Source organism: Macaca fascicularis, chromosome 3, assembly GCF_037993035.2.
Source record: "Macaca fascicularis isolate 582-1 chromosome 3, T2T-MFA8v1.1".
Classification (NCBI taxonomy): Eukaryota; Metazoa; Chordata; class Mammalia; order Primates; family Cercopithecidae; genus Macaca; species Macaca fascicularis.
Genome location: NC_088377.1, coordinates 179,579,353 through 179,593,984, shown reverse-complemented (window position 1 = coordinate 179,593,984; position 14,632 = coordinate 179,579,353). Strand labels below are relative to the sequence as shown.

General features: G+C 42.2%; 1 protein-coding gene across 4 annotated transcripts in view; it reads left to right on the top strand.

Annotated features, from left to right (window-relative positions):
• CREB3L2 (cAMP responsive element binding protein 3 like 2) overlaps positions 1-14,632 on the top strand; it is a 128,432-nt gene that overhangs the window by 75,283 nt on the left and 38,517 nt on the right. For all 4 annotated transcript variants that reach the window (XM_074036065.1, XM_005550880.5, XM_074036064.1 and 1 more), the window contains 2 exons: positions 11,115-11,290; positions 14,310-14,397. In XM_074036065.1, coding sequence (XP_073892166.1) covers positions 11,279-11,290; positions 14,310-14,397 — 100 coding nt within the window. In that variant the 5' untranslated portion in view covers positions 11,115-11,278. The remainder of the gene's footprint in view (positions 1-11,114; positions 11,291-14,309; positions 14,398-14,632) is intronic.

Genomic DNA, 14,632 nt, shown 5'->3' with positions numbered 1-14,632 from the left:
TATTTTTTATTTTTTTGTAGAAATGGGGGTCTCACTATGTTGCCCAGGCTGGTTTCAAACTCCTGGGCTAAAGTGATTTTTCCTCCACAGCCTCCCCAAGTACTGGGATTACAGGCATGAGCCACCATGCCCAGCTTTAAATTTAATTTTCTATGTTTTGTTTTCTTAGAGGGATAACCAGCTATTTTAGTACTGTAAATTTTTAAAACTACATTTCCTACTGCCAGTCCAGCATATGCCTTCTTCTTTACAGGAGGATGACATGGTGAGGAATACTCACTAACTTGACCTTCTTGATGTTAGTGTTGACCTCTTGTTCTTATACCACTGTACGTATGGCAGCATCTTTTGAAGATGGCTGCACCTATCAACCCATCCTCTAGGGATCTGTGCTAATGCTGTCCCTCCCCTTGCTCCCCACCCCCCGACAGGGTCTGGTGTGTGATGTTCCCCTCCCTGTGTCCATGTGTTCTCATTGTTCAACTCCCACTTATGAGTGAGAACATCTGGTTCCTGTTCTGTTCCTGTGTTAGTTTGCTGAGGATGATGGTTTTCAACGTCATCCATGTCCCTGCAAAGGACATGAACTCATTCTTTTTTATGGCTGTGTAGTATTCTGTGGTGTATATGTGTTACGTTTTCTTTATCCAATCTAGCATTGATAGGCATTTGGGTTGGTTCCAAGTCTTTGCTATTGTAAATAGTGCTGCAGTAAACATACATGTGCATGTGTCTTTATAGTAGAATGATTTATAATCCTGTGGGTACATACCCACTAATGGGATTGCAGGTCAAATGGTATTTCTGGTTTTAGATCCTTGAGGAATCGCCACACTATCTTCCACAATGGTTGAACTAATTTACACTCCCACCAACAGTGTAAAAGTGTTCCCGTTTCTCTGCATCCTCACCAGCATCTGTTGTTTCCTGACTTTTTAATGATCGCCATTCTAAATGGCATGAGATGGCCTTTTATTGTGAGGCCAAAGCATTCACCATTCAGTTCCCCCAGCTGGGGCTTTGTTTTCTTTATAGCCCTTAGGCTGTGACAGGCCATGCTGGTAATTTGCTGAGAACAGGCACGGTGGGTCAGATGTATTTTACAAAGGGTTTCTGATCCACAGCTCATCTTTTTTGAAGTACCAATGTCTTCCCTGAGTAAAAGTCACTTTCCTAGGCCAGCAAAAGCACTTTTCTGAGACAGCAAACACGGGATACACTTTGGGAGGCCAAGATGGGCGGATCATGAGGTCAGGAGATTGAGACCATCCTGGCTAACATGGTGAAACCCTGTCTCTAATAAAAATACAAAAGAAATTAGCTGGGCATGGTGGCAGGTGCCTGTAGTCCTAGCTACTCAGGAGGCTTTTTTTGGTCACCAACTTTTTTGTGAGGATACTAGTCATTTAAGATGTGTGAAATCAGAGTGAAGCAGTGTGGATGAGTGGATGGGGAACTTGCCCAGCAAAGCTTTGTCTGGATCTATTTTTCTGAGTTGTGTGGATGGGCAGATGTTTGGGAACATAATTATTTTATTCATGTGAACCCCAGTTTGCATCCCCCTTAAGGTGGCGATCCGTGGGGTGGGGGAATCAATCCACGAGTATTTCTCCCAAATCCAAGTGCTCTGTTAGAGCAGATAACACCCTGATGGAGAAGGATGGTTTTTTTTAGGCAATACATAAATATGTAGCATGTATAGACAGCTGTATACCTTAAATTAAATATTCTTTGTCTGCTGTATGGGGATAATAGCTTAAGCAAAACTAGGAGTCCTTGTGTTCAGTGATGGATGGGGAATTAATATTTCATTATACCTGGGAAAACCAATGATTCAGCTCTCCCTGTCCAGTTGTACTTAGATTAAATACAGTTCTTCTGCAATTGCTTCTAAGCCTGGAAAAAGAGTGATGACACACAGTTAAGTGGAAACTCCTTCCTAATTTATTAGAGTTTTTCTTCTTTTTTCTCCCTCTGCCTCCTGCTTCCCCTCTCTCCGTCTCCTTCCCACTAGAACTCTTCTCTTTCCCTCTTCCTCCTTTGCCCTTTTTCTCCTAACCTTCCCTTCCTCCCTCCATCCTCCACCTGAACCCCAGGGCAACTAAAAAGGGCACGCGCAGATGTTCTTATCCTATCATTCTATCACGGACCTCAGATGGACTGTGGACCCCTAAAACTGTATATAAAAATTTGGGCTATCTATATTTGTTAATTTTTTGAGAGTTATTGCATCTTTTCTTAGATTCTCAAAAGAGTTTGTGACCAAAAAAGTTAAAAATAACTGTTCCAAGATTCCACAGGAGTCATCTATCTCAGGGGGACTTTGAGTGTGGACTTCTGAAACACTAGAGCTAAGGAACTTCACGTGGCCCAGCAACCACAGGAGCCAACCCTAGAAATGTAGGTGCAGGCTTCAAAACCAGCAGAAAGACATCCTACATCCAACTCAGCCATTTCTCCCTGTGATTAAGGCTGTGAACCAGACGCTAAGCAGGGTTTTCTGTTCTACAAAAAAAGGCAACAACAACAACGAAACACCAAAAAAAAAAGGAAGAAAGAAAAAGAAAAAAACGTGTAATGAGGTTAAGGGCAAAAAAGCAGAAGCATCCAAGCAAAATATTTGTGATACTTTTATGCTTTGAGAAACAAAAGCTTGCATTTGAATGACCAAGTCTTATACCTCACCACATGGAGGTTGTCTTTATGAGTTACTGTATTTCAGTCATGTTCCTTTGTGTAATTCAATTGGGATGCTAGGTATGCATTTGCATTGTCCTTTAATATTGGTGTTCTTCCTAAAGAAGAAACTCTGTGGTGCTGGATGAGGGCTGTTCAGAGAGAACCAGACATGGCCCCTATCCTCTAAGATGATACAAGAACAGAGCTAAAGATTATATAGACTATCAACAGACCTTAGCATAAAATATGCTAATACAGAAGTGGTCTAATACTACCTTTGCATCACAAATGTAGTTAAGGGTGGAACAAAGGATCGTTAACTATGGCTGTCCCAGGTCTACAGGGACATGGATAAGAATCATCTTCCTCCTGATGAATTTAGTAGGGCTCTCAGTGGCAAGGGATGGCTGGATAGGCTGGTTCACTATGATACCTTAAATTTATGGAGCTGTGTTCTCAGATGAGAATGAACACAGTAGTCTGTGAGGTAAAGGTGAGCGGACATTGCTGGGGCAAAGTCACATGGGGTAAGTGAGACAGCCTGGAGGAGGGCAAGGACTAGGGTTTGATCTCTGCCTGATGGGAAGCAGGGACTGAGAAACACAGGATGACGTTTTCTGGAGCTTAGAAGAAACACAAAAGATCTCATGGCTGCCATGTGAGAACAGGGAAGGTGTGCACAGATACAGTTATCCGGGGAGAAGAGGAAAGGTATATGTAACGTGATGGCAAAGAAAAAATGGGTTTTGAAATGATTTGATGAAACCTGCAGCAGGAAAAGCACAGGATCGAATATGCTGAGGAAGGGGCAGAGGTGAGTCAGAGGTGACTTAGGTTTTTGCTTTGCAGTGTTGAAGAGATCTTGATGTTGACATGGTCCATGGAAGCGAGACTTGAAAATCACAGAAATGAGGTGCATAGCGGTGTCTTCATCACATGTAGTGTGAGCTGATGACAAGAACATCAGTCTGAATCATCGTAGAGTAGCCAGACTCAGGGGTAGAAGAGGAAGGTGTGTGTATCTACCGAGAGAGTCACCGGGTCCTCTGTCCTGCACGGCCAAAGAGAGAACCTGACAGTGACTGGGGAGGACAGGCAGAGGACCAGTTGACCTCTTCCGTCTGAAGCTTGGGTTTGTAATACACGCTATTTTGCTGTTCCTCCCCGTTTTTGGTGTTACCTTTTACTTTTTTCCAAACAGATAAAAACAATAATGATGTTTCCCCTTTTTATTTTTTGAAAAATAGTAAAATAATGACTTCTCTACCTAGCCATTGCCATGCTAGATTAGTATAAGAAAGCAATGTTCACATTAATCTAGTCATTACAGTTACTTTGGATATTCATGAATGAGAGTCATAACTTCTTCAATGAAGAAGAAAGGATGTAGTAAATATTTTCTATTTTTACTATTATCACCACCTCTTCATGCCATTCAATAGTGAAAGTTATTTCAGGGTTAAGATACTCAGGAACGGGGCCAGGGGGAGATAGTCCTCTAACTTCCATTGGAGCATGTAGTGGGCTGTAGTTTAATATGATTCTGACACATTTAACTGAATTCTTGCCCCTTTCCCCAGCTTCCAGAGCCCAGCCATTATATTTTTCCTTTAAGAGAATTTTACATTAAAAAATTGGTCAAGATGTGCCAACTCCTTTGAAAATTTTCAAAGGGCAAACAAATGAAATGCTAAAGGATTTAGATGAGGCATATTTATTTAATTTAAACAATTTTCTTTTTACTTTAGATATGTTATGTAAATAGTAAATGGATGTACAGTCAGCCCTCACTGTTCTTGGGTTTTGCATCCTATGAATACTGTATTTTCAATCAATGTTTGTTTAAAAAAAATCTGCTTGTGAGTGGACCCGCACGGTTCAAACCTGTGTTGTTCAAGGACCAACTGCGTATGTGTTTTTCTCATGCTTAAGTGGTAGTACGTCATCTGATTTCTCTTTTTAAGAATAAATGCCCATTCTCTCTATGTTCACATGTATATAAGTGTGTGTGTGTGTGTGTGTGTGTGTGTATTGTAAACCGAAAAGTATCTGATACAGGTCTCAATCAATTTAGGAGTTTACTTTGCCAAGGTTAAAGACATACCCAGAACAAATAAACACAGAATCACAGAAATAATCTGTGGTCTGTGCCTTTCTGCAAAGATGACTTTGAGGACTTCAGTATTTAAAGGAAAAGTGGCTGAACAGGAAAGAAGGGAGAGTGTGGTAATCCACATGTTGCAAGAGAGAAAAGGAGCAGGTGGGGAATAGTCCATTACGCATTCATCTCGTGCTCAGTAAATCAACACTTTTCATTAAGATAAGATGAATGTTAAGCTGGGTGCTCATGACTGTGATCCTAGCACTTTGGGTGGCCGAAGCAGGAGGATTACTGGAGCCCAGGAGTTTGAGACCAGCCTGTGCAGCAACACAGTGAGACCTCTTCTCTACAAAAAATAAATAAAAAAAAAATTAGCTGGACGTGGTGATATATGCCTGTAGTCCCAGCTACTTGGGAGGCTGAGGTGACAGGATCCCTTGGGCCTGGGTGGTCAAGGCTGCAGTGACAGAGCAAGACTGTCTGAAAAAAAGAAAAAAAAAAGGTCAACATGGAGTGTCTACTTGTGGAGATCTTTAACCTTTTATCTATAATTGTGCTTAGGAATAAAAGGAAAGGTAGTTTCTTGCATGACTCAGCTTTCAGCTTGATTTTTCCCTTTGGCATAGTGGATTGGGGTCCTGAGTTTTTATTTTCCTTTCATTATATATCAAGATAATGCCAACTCCCAATTTAGGGTTTTTGGTTGGTTGGTTTGTTTTTTCCTTTCTTTCCTAGGAACCTGTATCCGTTCGTGCTTATCTACGTGGCACATATGGAAAGGATGGAACACCTGCATTTTGGTGTTGCTGTTACCTTGGCTTTGAGTTCGTGTCTTTTTCAGTCTCTTTGTCCATCTCGATGATTTGATAACTTGGCATCTAGCCCCATTGATCATGGCTGCTCCGTTTTGTCTTTGGATGTAAAGGACTTGCTTCTCACCACAATGGTGGCTTGTTTTTATTTTTTTGGCGACAGCTAAGTGGTGAAGCTGAGGAAATGTGCCAGTTTGACCTTTGACAGGAAGCTGTTTGAATCAGCTGATATGGGGGGGCGGGGGTTGTTCTTATTCTTCACACTGTGGACTGCTAAACTTTACCAGGGATGTTTTTCATCTGAAATGACACTTAAAAGACGTATAAACACAATGCAGAAAGAACATTTTTATTTTTTCCACTCGGTATCTCAGCTTCAAGTTTTAGAAATTAGAGGGTGTACAGTGTCTACTGACTCTTACGTTTGTAGTTTAGCCAATAACTAAGACATCCAAGGATAATTCCAGTTCTAAGCCAGGGTAGCCCTACTGTTCTTTTTGCCAATAAAGTAAAACTACAAAAATAAGGTCATGGAGAAACATTGTGTTACATATTCTGCTCCTTCTCCTAGACTCTGTCCTTCCTTAACCCTCACTTCATAGATTACATTTGTCATTTTGTTTTCTGTGATTTGGTATTTATTTCCATTGAGTAAGAAAGTACAAGCCAACCTCCAGTAGTTCAGAATAAAAGCTCTTTTCTTTCATTTCAGCTACCACTGGAATGCTGTTCTCACCAAACTACTTACTGGCTGACTTTCTTCATATGAAGTCATTTCATATTTTATGATGTAACTAGTAGGTCCGATCAGCCAGTCTACAAATATTTATTGATATGATCCATAGTTGATGGTTCAGAGGAATTATTTTGGAAATGAATGTAGTAATTTTATTGTAATAGATTCTAATGTAATGGGTTTCATTTATTTTTCATACATTCGGCTATATTGTATCGGCCAGCTCTGTTGCGGCATAACAAACCACCCCCAAACGCAGTCACTCAGTCATTTATTATGGTAATCCACGTGTCTGTTTCTGCGTGGGGGTCAGCAGAGTTGTTCTGCGAGTTTCAGCTAGATTCACTGGCATCTCTGAGGTCAGCTGACAGTTGGCTAGCCTTGGCTCAGCTCCTCTGGGGGTGACTGTTCTCCGTGGCTGTCATCTTTCTCCTGAGATAACTAGATTATCCCAGCTCATTCTTCTCATGCTGATGGCAAAACTGCAGCAACCTTAGTTCCATCCTGCAAGCACATTCCAAAACTCTGCTTGTATTAAAAAGCTCACATACTATTGGTACATCAAGCCACAGAACCAAGCTGTAGGTGGGGATCAGCCCATGGTAGGAGGGCACTGCAAAATTCTAAGACAAAAGACCTGGAAGGAGGGAGGAGGAAGACCTGGAGCCAGGAATGCAACGTGTTTACATAATAAGGGACTCATTGACTCTTACTGAGTCAAGGGCTTCTAAATGGCCCCTTGGGCAATTGGAGCCTCTATCCAATAATTACCATCCTAAGCCATGAAGTAGAGCAGGCCATGTCCCTGTGTGTTCATCCAAAGACAATAGTGTCCCAAGATTGGAAATCCAGAAGTACTATAAAATTTAAAGAAAAAGTCATGCATGTTCTGAACGATTATCCAGAGATGCTTACTATTTGACATATTTCTTTTGATTCTTCTCTGTCACTTTCTTCTTTAATAGTATATAAATTTATATAGAGAGTTTTTATCTTAATATTTTATTATGTCTTTCCTTTGTAATTAAAAAGGCTGTATACATGTAATATTAATGTCTGTGTAAATATTCCATTGTATGGATGCACCATAATTGACTTAACTTTTCTCTTGCTTTTTAATGTTTTGGTTATTTTCAGTTTTTGGCATTATACACAATGCCGCAGTGAGCATTATTTATGCATAATCTTTATCCACATAGAAAGTTTTCGGGTTAATGGGAAGATTACTGGCCAGAGTGCAGAGATCTGGGTTCTGCCACTAATTTGCCATGTGACCTAGGCCCAGGTGTCATTTTCCTCATCTAGAAATGATAGGCTGGACGTGGTGGTTCATACCTGTAATCCCAGCACTTTGGGAGGCTGAGGCGGGTGGGTCACCTGAGGTCAGGATTTCGAGACCAGCCTAGCCAACATGGTGAAACCCCATCTCTACTAAAAATACAAAAAATACAAAAATTAGCCAGGCATGGTGGCACACACCTGTAATCTCAGCTACTTGGGAGGCTGAGGCAGGAGAACTGCTTGAACCTAGGAGGCAGAGATTGCAGTGAGCTGAGATCGCGCCACTGCACTGCAGCCTGCGTGACACATCAAGACTCTGTCTAAAAAAAAAAAAAAAAATATATATTTGAGCTCGATGGCCTTAAATCTCTCTATAACTCAGGATCAAGGACTAAATTGCTATATTGGAGTGGGAGCACGAAAGCAGCGCCAGTTGTTTGTCCTCAAACAAGCTCAGGGGAGAAGAGGCCACTGCATTGGGCTTCTCTCTTGGAAATGTAGTTGTCCTTGAGAGAGAAAGTTTCCTTTTACAGTTCAGGTACCATCGCTTGCCCTGCGGTTTCCATTCCCTGAGGCAACACTGATGATATTTGCACATTTGTAAGGAAGGCTATAGGACACTGGGCATTAAGAATATAAATGGTCTTGACTTGTTTTATGAATGTGCATGCTTTGAGAATGGCTTCGCTAGATTGGAAGAACTGATTCTATCAACCATCTTCATTTTGTCTTATAATTTTTTGTATTCTTTTTTTTTTTTTTTTAAACTTTTGCCTCTTCTTTTGTTTGCCTTGTGAATTAAGTTTCATCACAGTCGCCTTCACTGCACAGTCAAGGGACCTGGGCTTATCTCACAATTTCCTGGTAATTGTGTGCGACCTTTTTCTCAGGGTTGCTTCCTTACCATCCATTTCAGCCTGTACTGAGGCTATATTTCATCTTACCGTCTTTCTTCCAGCCTCTGCCAGGGATAAATATTGCTCAATGTGGGCAGGCTTTAAGTGTTGACTTCAAAAAGCAAAAGCATGGCTATGCAGGGTGGCTGACACCTGTAATCCCAGCACTTTGGGAGGCCGATCACCTGAGGTCAGGAGTTCAAGACCAGCCTGACCAACATGGCAAAATCCCATCTCTACTAAAAATACAAAAATTAGCTGGGTGTCGTGGTGCACACCTGTAATTCCAGCTATTCAGGAGGCTGAGGCAGGAGAATCTCCTGAATCTGGGAGGCGGAGCTTGCAGCGAGCCAAGATGGCGCCACTGCACTCCAGCCTGGGTGACAGAGCAAGAATGTCTCAAAACAAAACAAAACAAAAAAAGCAAAAGCATCACCATGTCATTGCTGAATGGAAAAAATGAAATCTCTGATGTCTCTGGCTCCCCAACCCTTCTCTGACTGTCCTAAGTGGGTGTTCTTTGCAGCAGACAGTGTCTTCCAGCTCCTAAACTCCTTTGGGGAGAGTCAACAGAATCTTTTGGCTGGTGGTCCAGTTGCTTCTTCTCTGGGCTGAGCTGGGGCACGGTCTGAGTCCGGTACAGAGTGGTCTCCCTCCTCTGGCCGCCATCAGAAGGCCCTTTGTTCCCCCTCCCTCCCCTTCCACCACGATATGGCCCACACCCCATGAAGGATGGAAATCCCCGTCACACCATAGCACTCAGCAGCGCCACTCTAAAAGCAAAACGTCATCCTCCACCAGAAGGCCTGCCCATCCCGTCTTTATTTCACCGCGGGAAATAAATTGAGGCTGGGATAATTTATCAATTATAAGCTGGATTTAGGGGGGAAATAATTTTCCTCAAATATGAACCTGTTTTTGCACTTGAAGGAAGTTGCTTATGAAACACAAGTTTAATAATCTTAGATTTTAGTTCTTAGTTTCTGCATCTACCCTTCCCTTCCTGCTAGCGGTTCTGAATGATTGTACCGTTTCATAAGAAAACTGGAGTCACATTCTTAAATGTAAAATAAATTTATAATGTGAACGACTTGGCTCTCCTAACAGTCATGGGTCACTAAGTATGTGAAATGTGGTGTATGTGTTTAAGCATTTTGGTAAAGGAGCATGTCTTTGCTTAATTTTAGCCTCATTTTAGTAAAACTGGTATCAGCTAAGGAATGTGGCCTTTAGCTTGCTTTGTCTTGTTCTGTGGCTGTTTCCAACCCTCTCGTCTTTCCCTTTCCTTCCCTCCTCCCTGCTTTTCCAGGCAGTGCTGAGGCGCTAGCCCCAAAGTAATTTGTTAAGAAATACAGGGTACCTCTTAGACTCTGAGAAGAGTGTGCATTAAGTGGCGGAGGCACTCTGTCTGTTCTCTAATCTTGTCTCTCGGTTGTTAGCTATCTCCAGGCCTGGTGATGATCAGGAAAGACCAGACAAGACCCAGACTCACCAAGATGCAGCTGTTTTCTCTGGAAGAGTATTTAGTCCATTTCAGCAAAGGGCAGATGGTTATTGCAAACCAAAGTCTCCCAAAGGGCTGAGCAAAGTCTCTGGAAGTCTAAGTTAAGGTTTAAGGCCTAGGTGGGATCACAGTGAAAACAGAAGGGAACAAAAACAAACAAAAAAAATGGAGTGAGAAGAAAAAATATGAAAAAAACCAAATATCTTCCCTTTGGGCAGAAGGAGAGAGAGACCTACTCACCATGCTCTCCCATCGTCTCCCCTTGGTTGCCAACCATTTGCTTGCTTCTCTCTCTCTCTCTCTCTCTCACTGGCTTGCTCTCACTCTCACCCTCGCTCTTTTTCCCTCCCCCCCTCTCTCTCTCCCTCTCCCTCCCTCTCCCTTCCCTTTTTCTCTCTCTCTTTCTTGACAGGGTCTCACTCTGTTGCCCAGGCTCTGGAGTACACTGACGTGATCACGGCTCACTGAAGCCTGGCCTTCCTGGCTTAAGCAATCCTCCTGCCTCAGCTTCCCAAGTAGCTGGGACCACAGATGCTCACCCCTGCACCTAGCTAATTAAAAAAATTTTTTTTTTTTTGTAGAGACAGGGTCTTGCATTGTAGCCCAGGCTGGTGTTGAACTCATGGGCTCAAGCAATTCTCTTGCCTTGGCTTCCCAAAGTGCTGGGATTATTTGTGTGAGCCACTGTGCCCAGCTGCTTCTTTCTTTAATGTTTTTAAATTTGCTTATTTATCTGTTTTTGATTAGATAACACATTTACATGATTTGACAACCAAAAAGAGTAGCTCATTACATATTCAAAATCCTCCCTCCTATTCTATTCCCCATCAACCCAGGCTTCTTCCTGAGAAACGCAGTTTCTCTTTTCTATGGATTCCTTCCAGAGTTTCTTTAGGCACACTCACATGCAAGTGAATACAAGTATCGATTCTTACTTTACTGTTTACATCTATCGATCTTTTCTCTCACATACTTCATTTTCTTTTATTCCACTCTCAGTAATCCTTCACTGAGCTTTTTTGGGGAGAAAAACCAGTGGTTGTTTGTTTTGCTTATGCCTGATGCCCTGAACAAGTTCACATGTGTGCTTGTCTTTTTCCTGCAGATGAGGTGGAAAGTGAGAAATGGTACCTGTCTACAGACTTCCCTTCAACAACCATCAAGACAGAGCCAATTACAGACGAACCACCCCCAGGACTCGTTCCGTCTGTCACTCTGACGATCACAGCCATCTCCACCCCGTATGAAAAGGAGGAACCTCCTCTGGAAATGAATACTGGGGTATGCTCAGTTTTCTTCTGTATAAACAGGTTGGATTAAAAGATACAGGTAGATCATTCTCCAATAAGGTGTTTAATCTTTTTGGAGTTAGTGGCTGTGTACATTTAAGGACATGCAACTTTGTATGTGTGTATATACATATGTATACATTTAATAAGGGTATGTTGATTTGGTGCCAGCTTCCTTTAAAGCCATTGTTTGGAAAAAGATAGTAGGTAAGCTGATTTCAGTCTGTCTTTCATTACTGTTACAAAATAAAAAACACAGAAAATATCTATGGTAAAAAAAAATTCTCTATGGCACTGATTTTTAAGCAGTGGAAAGGGAGTGATTGAGGTGATGACACAATCTGTGGCTTACAGTGCGTGGCTCCTGGGAATGTGAGCTCCTGTGTAGTATTTTACTTTCCTAGTGAGATGCTGAGTTGTCCTTACTCAAGTCCGGAACCTCCCACCTATTGATTCATATAATAATATGAATATAATAACAATATTAATAACATTATAATAATATTAATAGTAATAATAACACTTATTATTATGTTACCCGTGGAAAGCATAAGAAATCAGGATTTTTTCCTTACTGGATTCCATGCCTACTGCAAATAGAATTTAATTCTACTCTACCTTCTTTCTGGGTATGTCCAGTGTCCGGCCATGGACCAGCATCATATTTGTACATCTTCTTGCAAGTGTTGGAAGCCTGTCTTAGCTTCCCTTAAGTTCAAAGCCTCGGGTTATAAACAACAACTTCATTAACATTCCTTAAGTCAGATTTCTTTTTTTTTTTTTTTTTTGAGACGGAGTCTTGCTCTGTCGCCCAGGCTGGAGTGCAGTGGCCTGATCTCAGCTCACTGCAAGCTCCGCCTCCCGGGATCACGCCATTCTCCTGCCTCAGCCTCCCGAGTAGCTGGGACTACAGGCGCCCGCCACCTCGCCTGGCTAGTTTTTTGTATTTTTTAGTAGAGATGGGTTTTCACCGTGTTGGCCAGGATGGTCTCGATCTCCTGACCTCGTGATCCGCCCGTCTCAGCCTCCCAAAGTGCTGGGATTACAGGCTTGAGCCACCGCGCCCAGCCTATTTCTTATGAGCAAGATAGAGTGTCTACCTGCAGCTGGGCATGGTGACTCATGCCTACAATCCCAGCACTTTGGGAGGCGGAAGCTGCAGTGAGCCGAGATTGCACCACTGCACTCCAGCCTGGGCGACAGAGCAAGACTTGTCTCAAAAAAAAAAAAAAGAAAAAAAGATACAATGTCTGCCTCTTCAGAATAAGATAACACTGAATCAGTAGACTCATAAAATGTCACTGCATACTCACTTGTTAGTCCATCTGTGTAAATGATGAAGGGTTATAGACAGAGGCCTCTGCAAGTGTGCTAGGATTCCTTTCTCAGTAACTACCTGAGTCTCTTTATTAGACTAGGCTGTCTGGGTCTCTATTAGTCTCCTTGCTCCACAGGATTTTAGTTATTTTATTTATTACTTTTTTTTTTTTTGAGACAGAAGTCTCACTCTGTCGCCCAAGCTGGAGTGCAGTGGCACGATCTCAGCTCACTGCAACCTTCGCCTCCCGGGTTCAGCGATTCTTGTGCCTCAGCCTCCCGAGTAGCTGGGATTACAGGCACCTGCCACCACCTCTGGCTAATTTTTGTATTTTTAGTAGAGATGGGGTTTTACCATGTTGGCCAGGTTGGTCTCGAACTCCTGACCTCAAGTGATCTGCCCACTTCGGCCTCCCAAAGTGTTGGGATTACAGGCGTGAGCCACACGCCTGGGCTAGTTGAATTATTGTAAAGCATGTAACTAGCAAAGCTCGGAGGCATGGCCTTGCTCCCGTGTATGGGCCAGGTAACTTTTCTCCTTTCCCTACCAGGCATTTCATGATTAGATATAATCAGTCATTAAGAAGCCTTAATAATAACATTAATTATTAATATTAATTATATATTATAAACATTATTAATAATCAATATTAATAAAGTTATATAAGAGAAAGGATGTAGTTTGGTGCACAGTCCCTACCCCAGGGCAAGCTGGTGGACGCCTGTGACTTTTTAAAATTTAGTTCCCGTTTTCCATGGTGATTGACTCGATTTAAGTGCATTGTGGCTATATGTAATTTACAGGCTGCTTTACATTGCAGGCAGGGAAAACTCCCAGGCTGGTGTGAGGCTGAACTGGGATAACAGACCCCCTGGCCCCTCCTCATTCTGCTAAGGTCACCACCTCTTAGAAGGTCTCTTATTTTCTTTCAGAGATCAAATGCACAGTTATGCTCTACAGCTAAATTCTGCAGTCTTGGGAATCCTGACCCGTATCAACTATTAGTCGCTTTTTAAAGCCCCAAAGTGGAGTGAGGATAGAGGGAGTGGAAGCAATGTTTGGTTCTTCCTTAACCCAAACTGTGTATAAAGAATAAAGTTAGCAGAATGATGCCACACAAAAAAAGTACCAGAATATTTTGTAATAAAATGCCTTTACAGTACTACAAAAACTTAGAAAAGAATATTGATATAGTCTTGGGCTTGAGCATTTAACTTTCAACTTTAGAGTTCTGAGCGTTCTTTTCTTTTTCTTTTTTTTTTTTTTGAGATAGGATCTCATTCTGTTACCTAGGCTGGAGTGCAATGGTATGATCACAGCTCACTGCAGCCTCAAATTCCCGGGCTCAAGTGATTCTCCTGCCTCAGCCTCCCAAGTAGCTGGAACTACAGGTGCACGCCATCACGACTGGCTAATTTTTATATTTTTGGGGGAGATGGTGTCTCACTATGTTACCCAGGGTGGTCTCAAGTAAGTTCGGAGGGTCCTGTCAGCTGTAATGCCCAGTTTGGCGATGAGAAAAAGGTTAAGAACTAAAATGACTCCCTGTCAGGGAAGCTGCATACACTCAGCTATTCTCCAGGATAGGCAGGGCTGTCCCGAGAGGAAGACACAGGTGACAAATAGCTCTGCTGCGTGTGTCGTCAAGGCTGTGATTGGTTTTTAAAACTTGTGTTTGAAATTCTTCCTCCAGGTTGATTCCTCGTGCCAGACCATTATTCCTAAAATTAAGCTGGAGCCTCATGAAGTGGATCAGTTTCTAAACTTCTCTCCTAAAGAAGGTCTGTCTGCCCTCCCTGTGTCCCTTTGGGTGTGGAGATGGTCTCTGAGTCTACAGAGAGGGAATATGGTGAGAGAGCTGGGATGAGTTTGTACCACAGATGTAGCTGACTTTATGAAATAGCTCTGTTCTTAAAAAATAAAAATTTTGCTTCCAAATAAAAATTTTGCAAGCTAAATATTATTTTCCCATATATGCACTTAATTAAGTTTCGGCTAAGTGTTACCATATTTTAC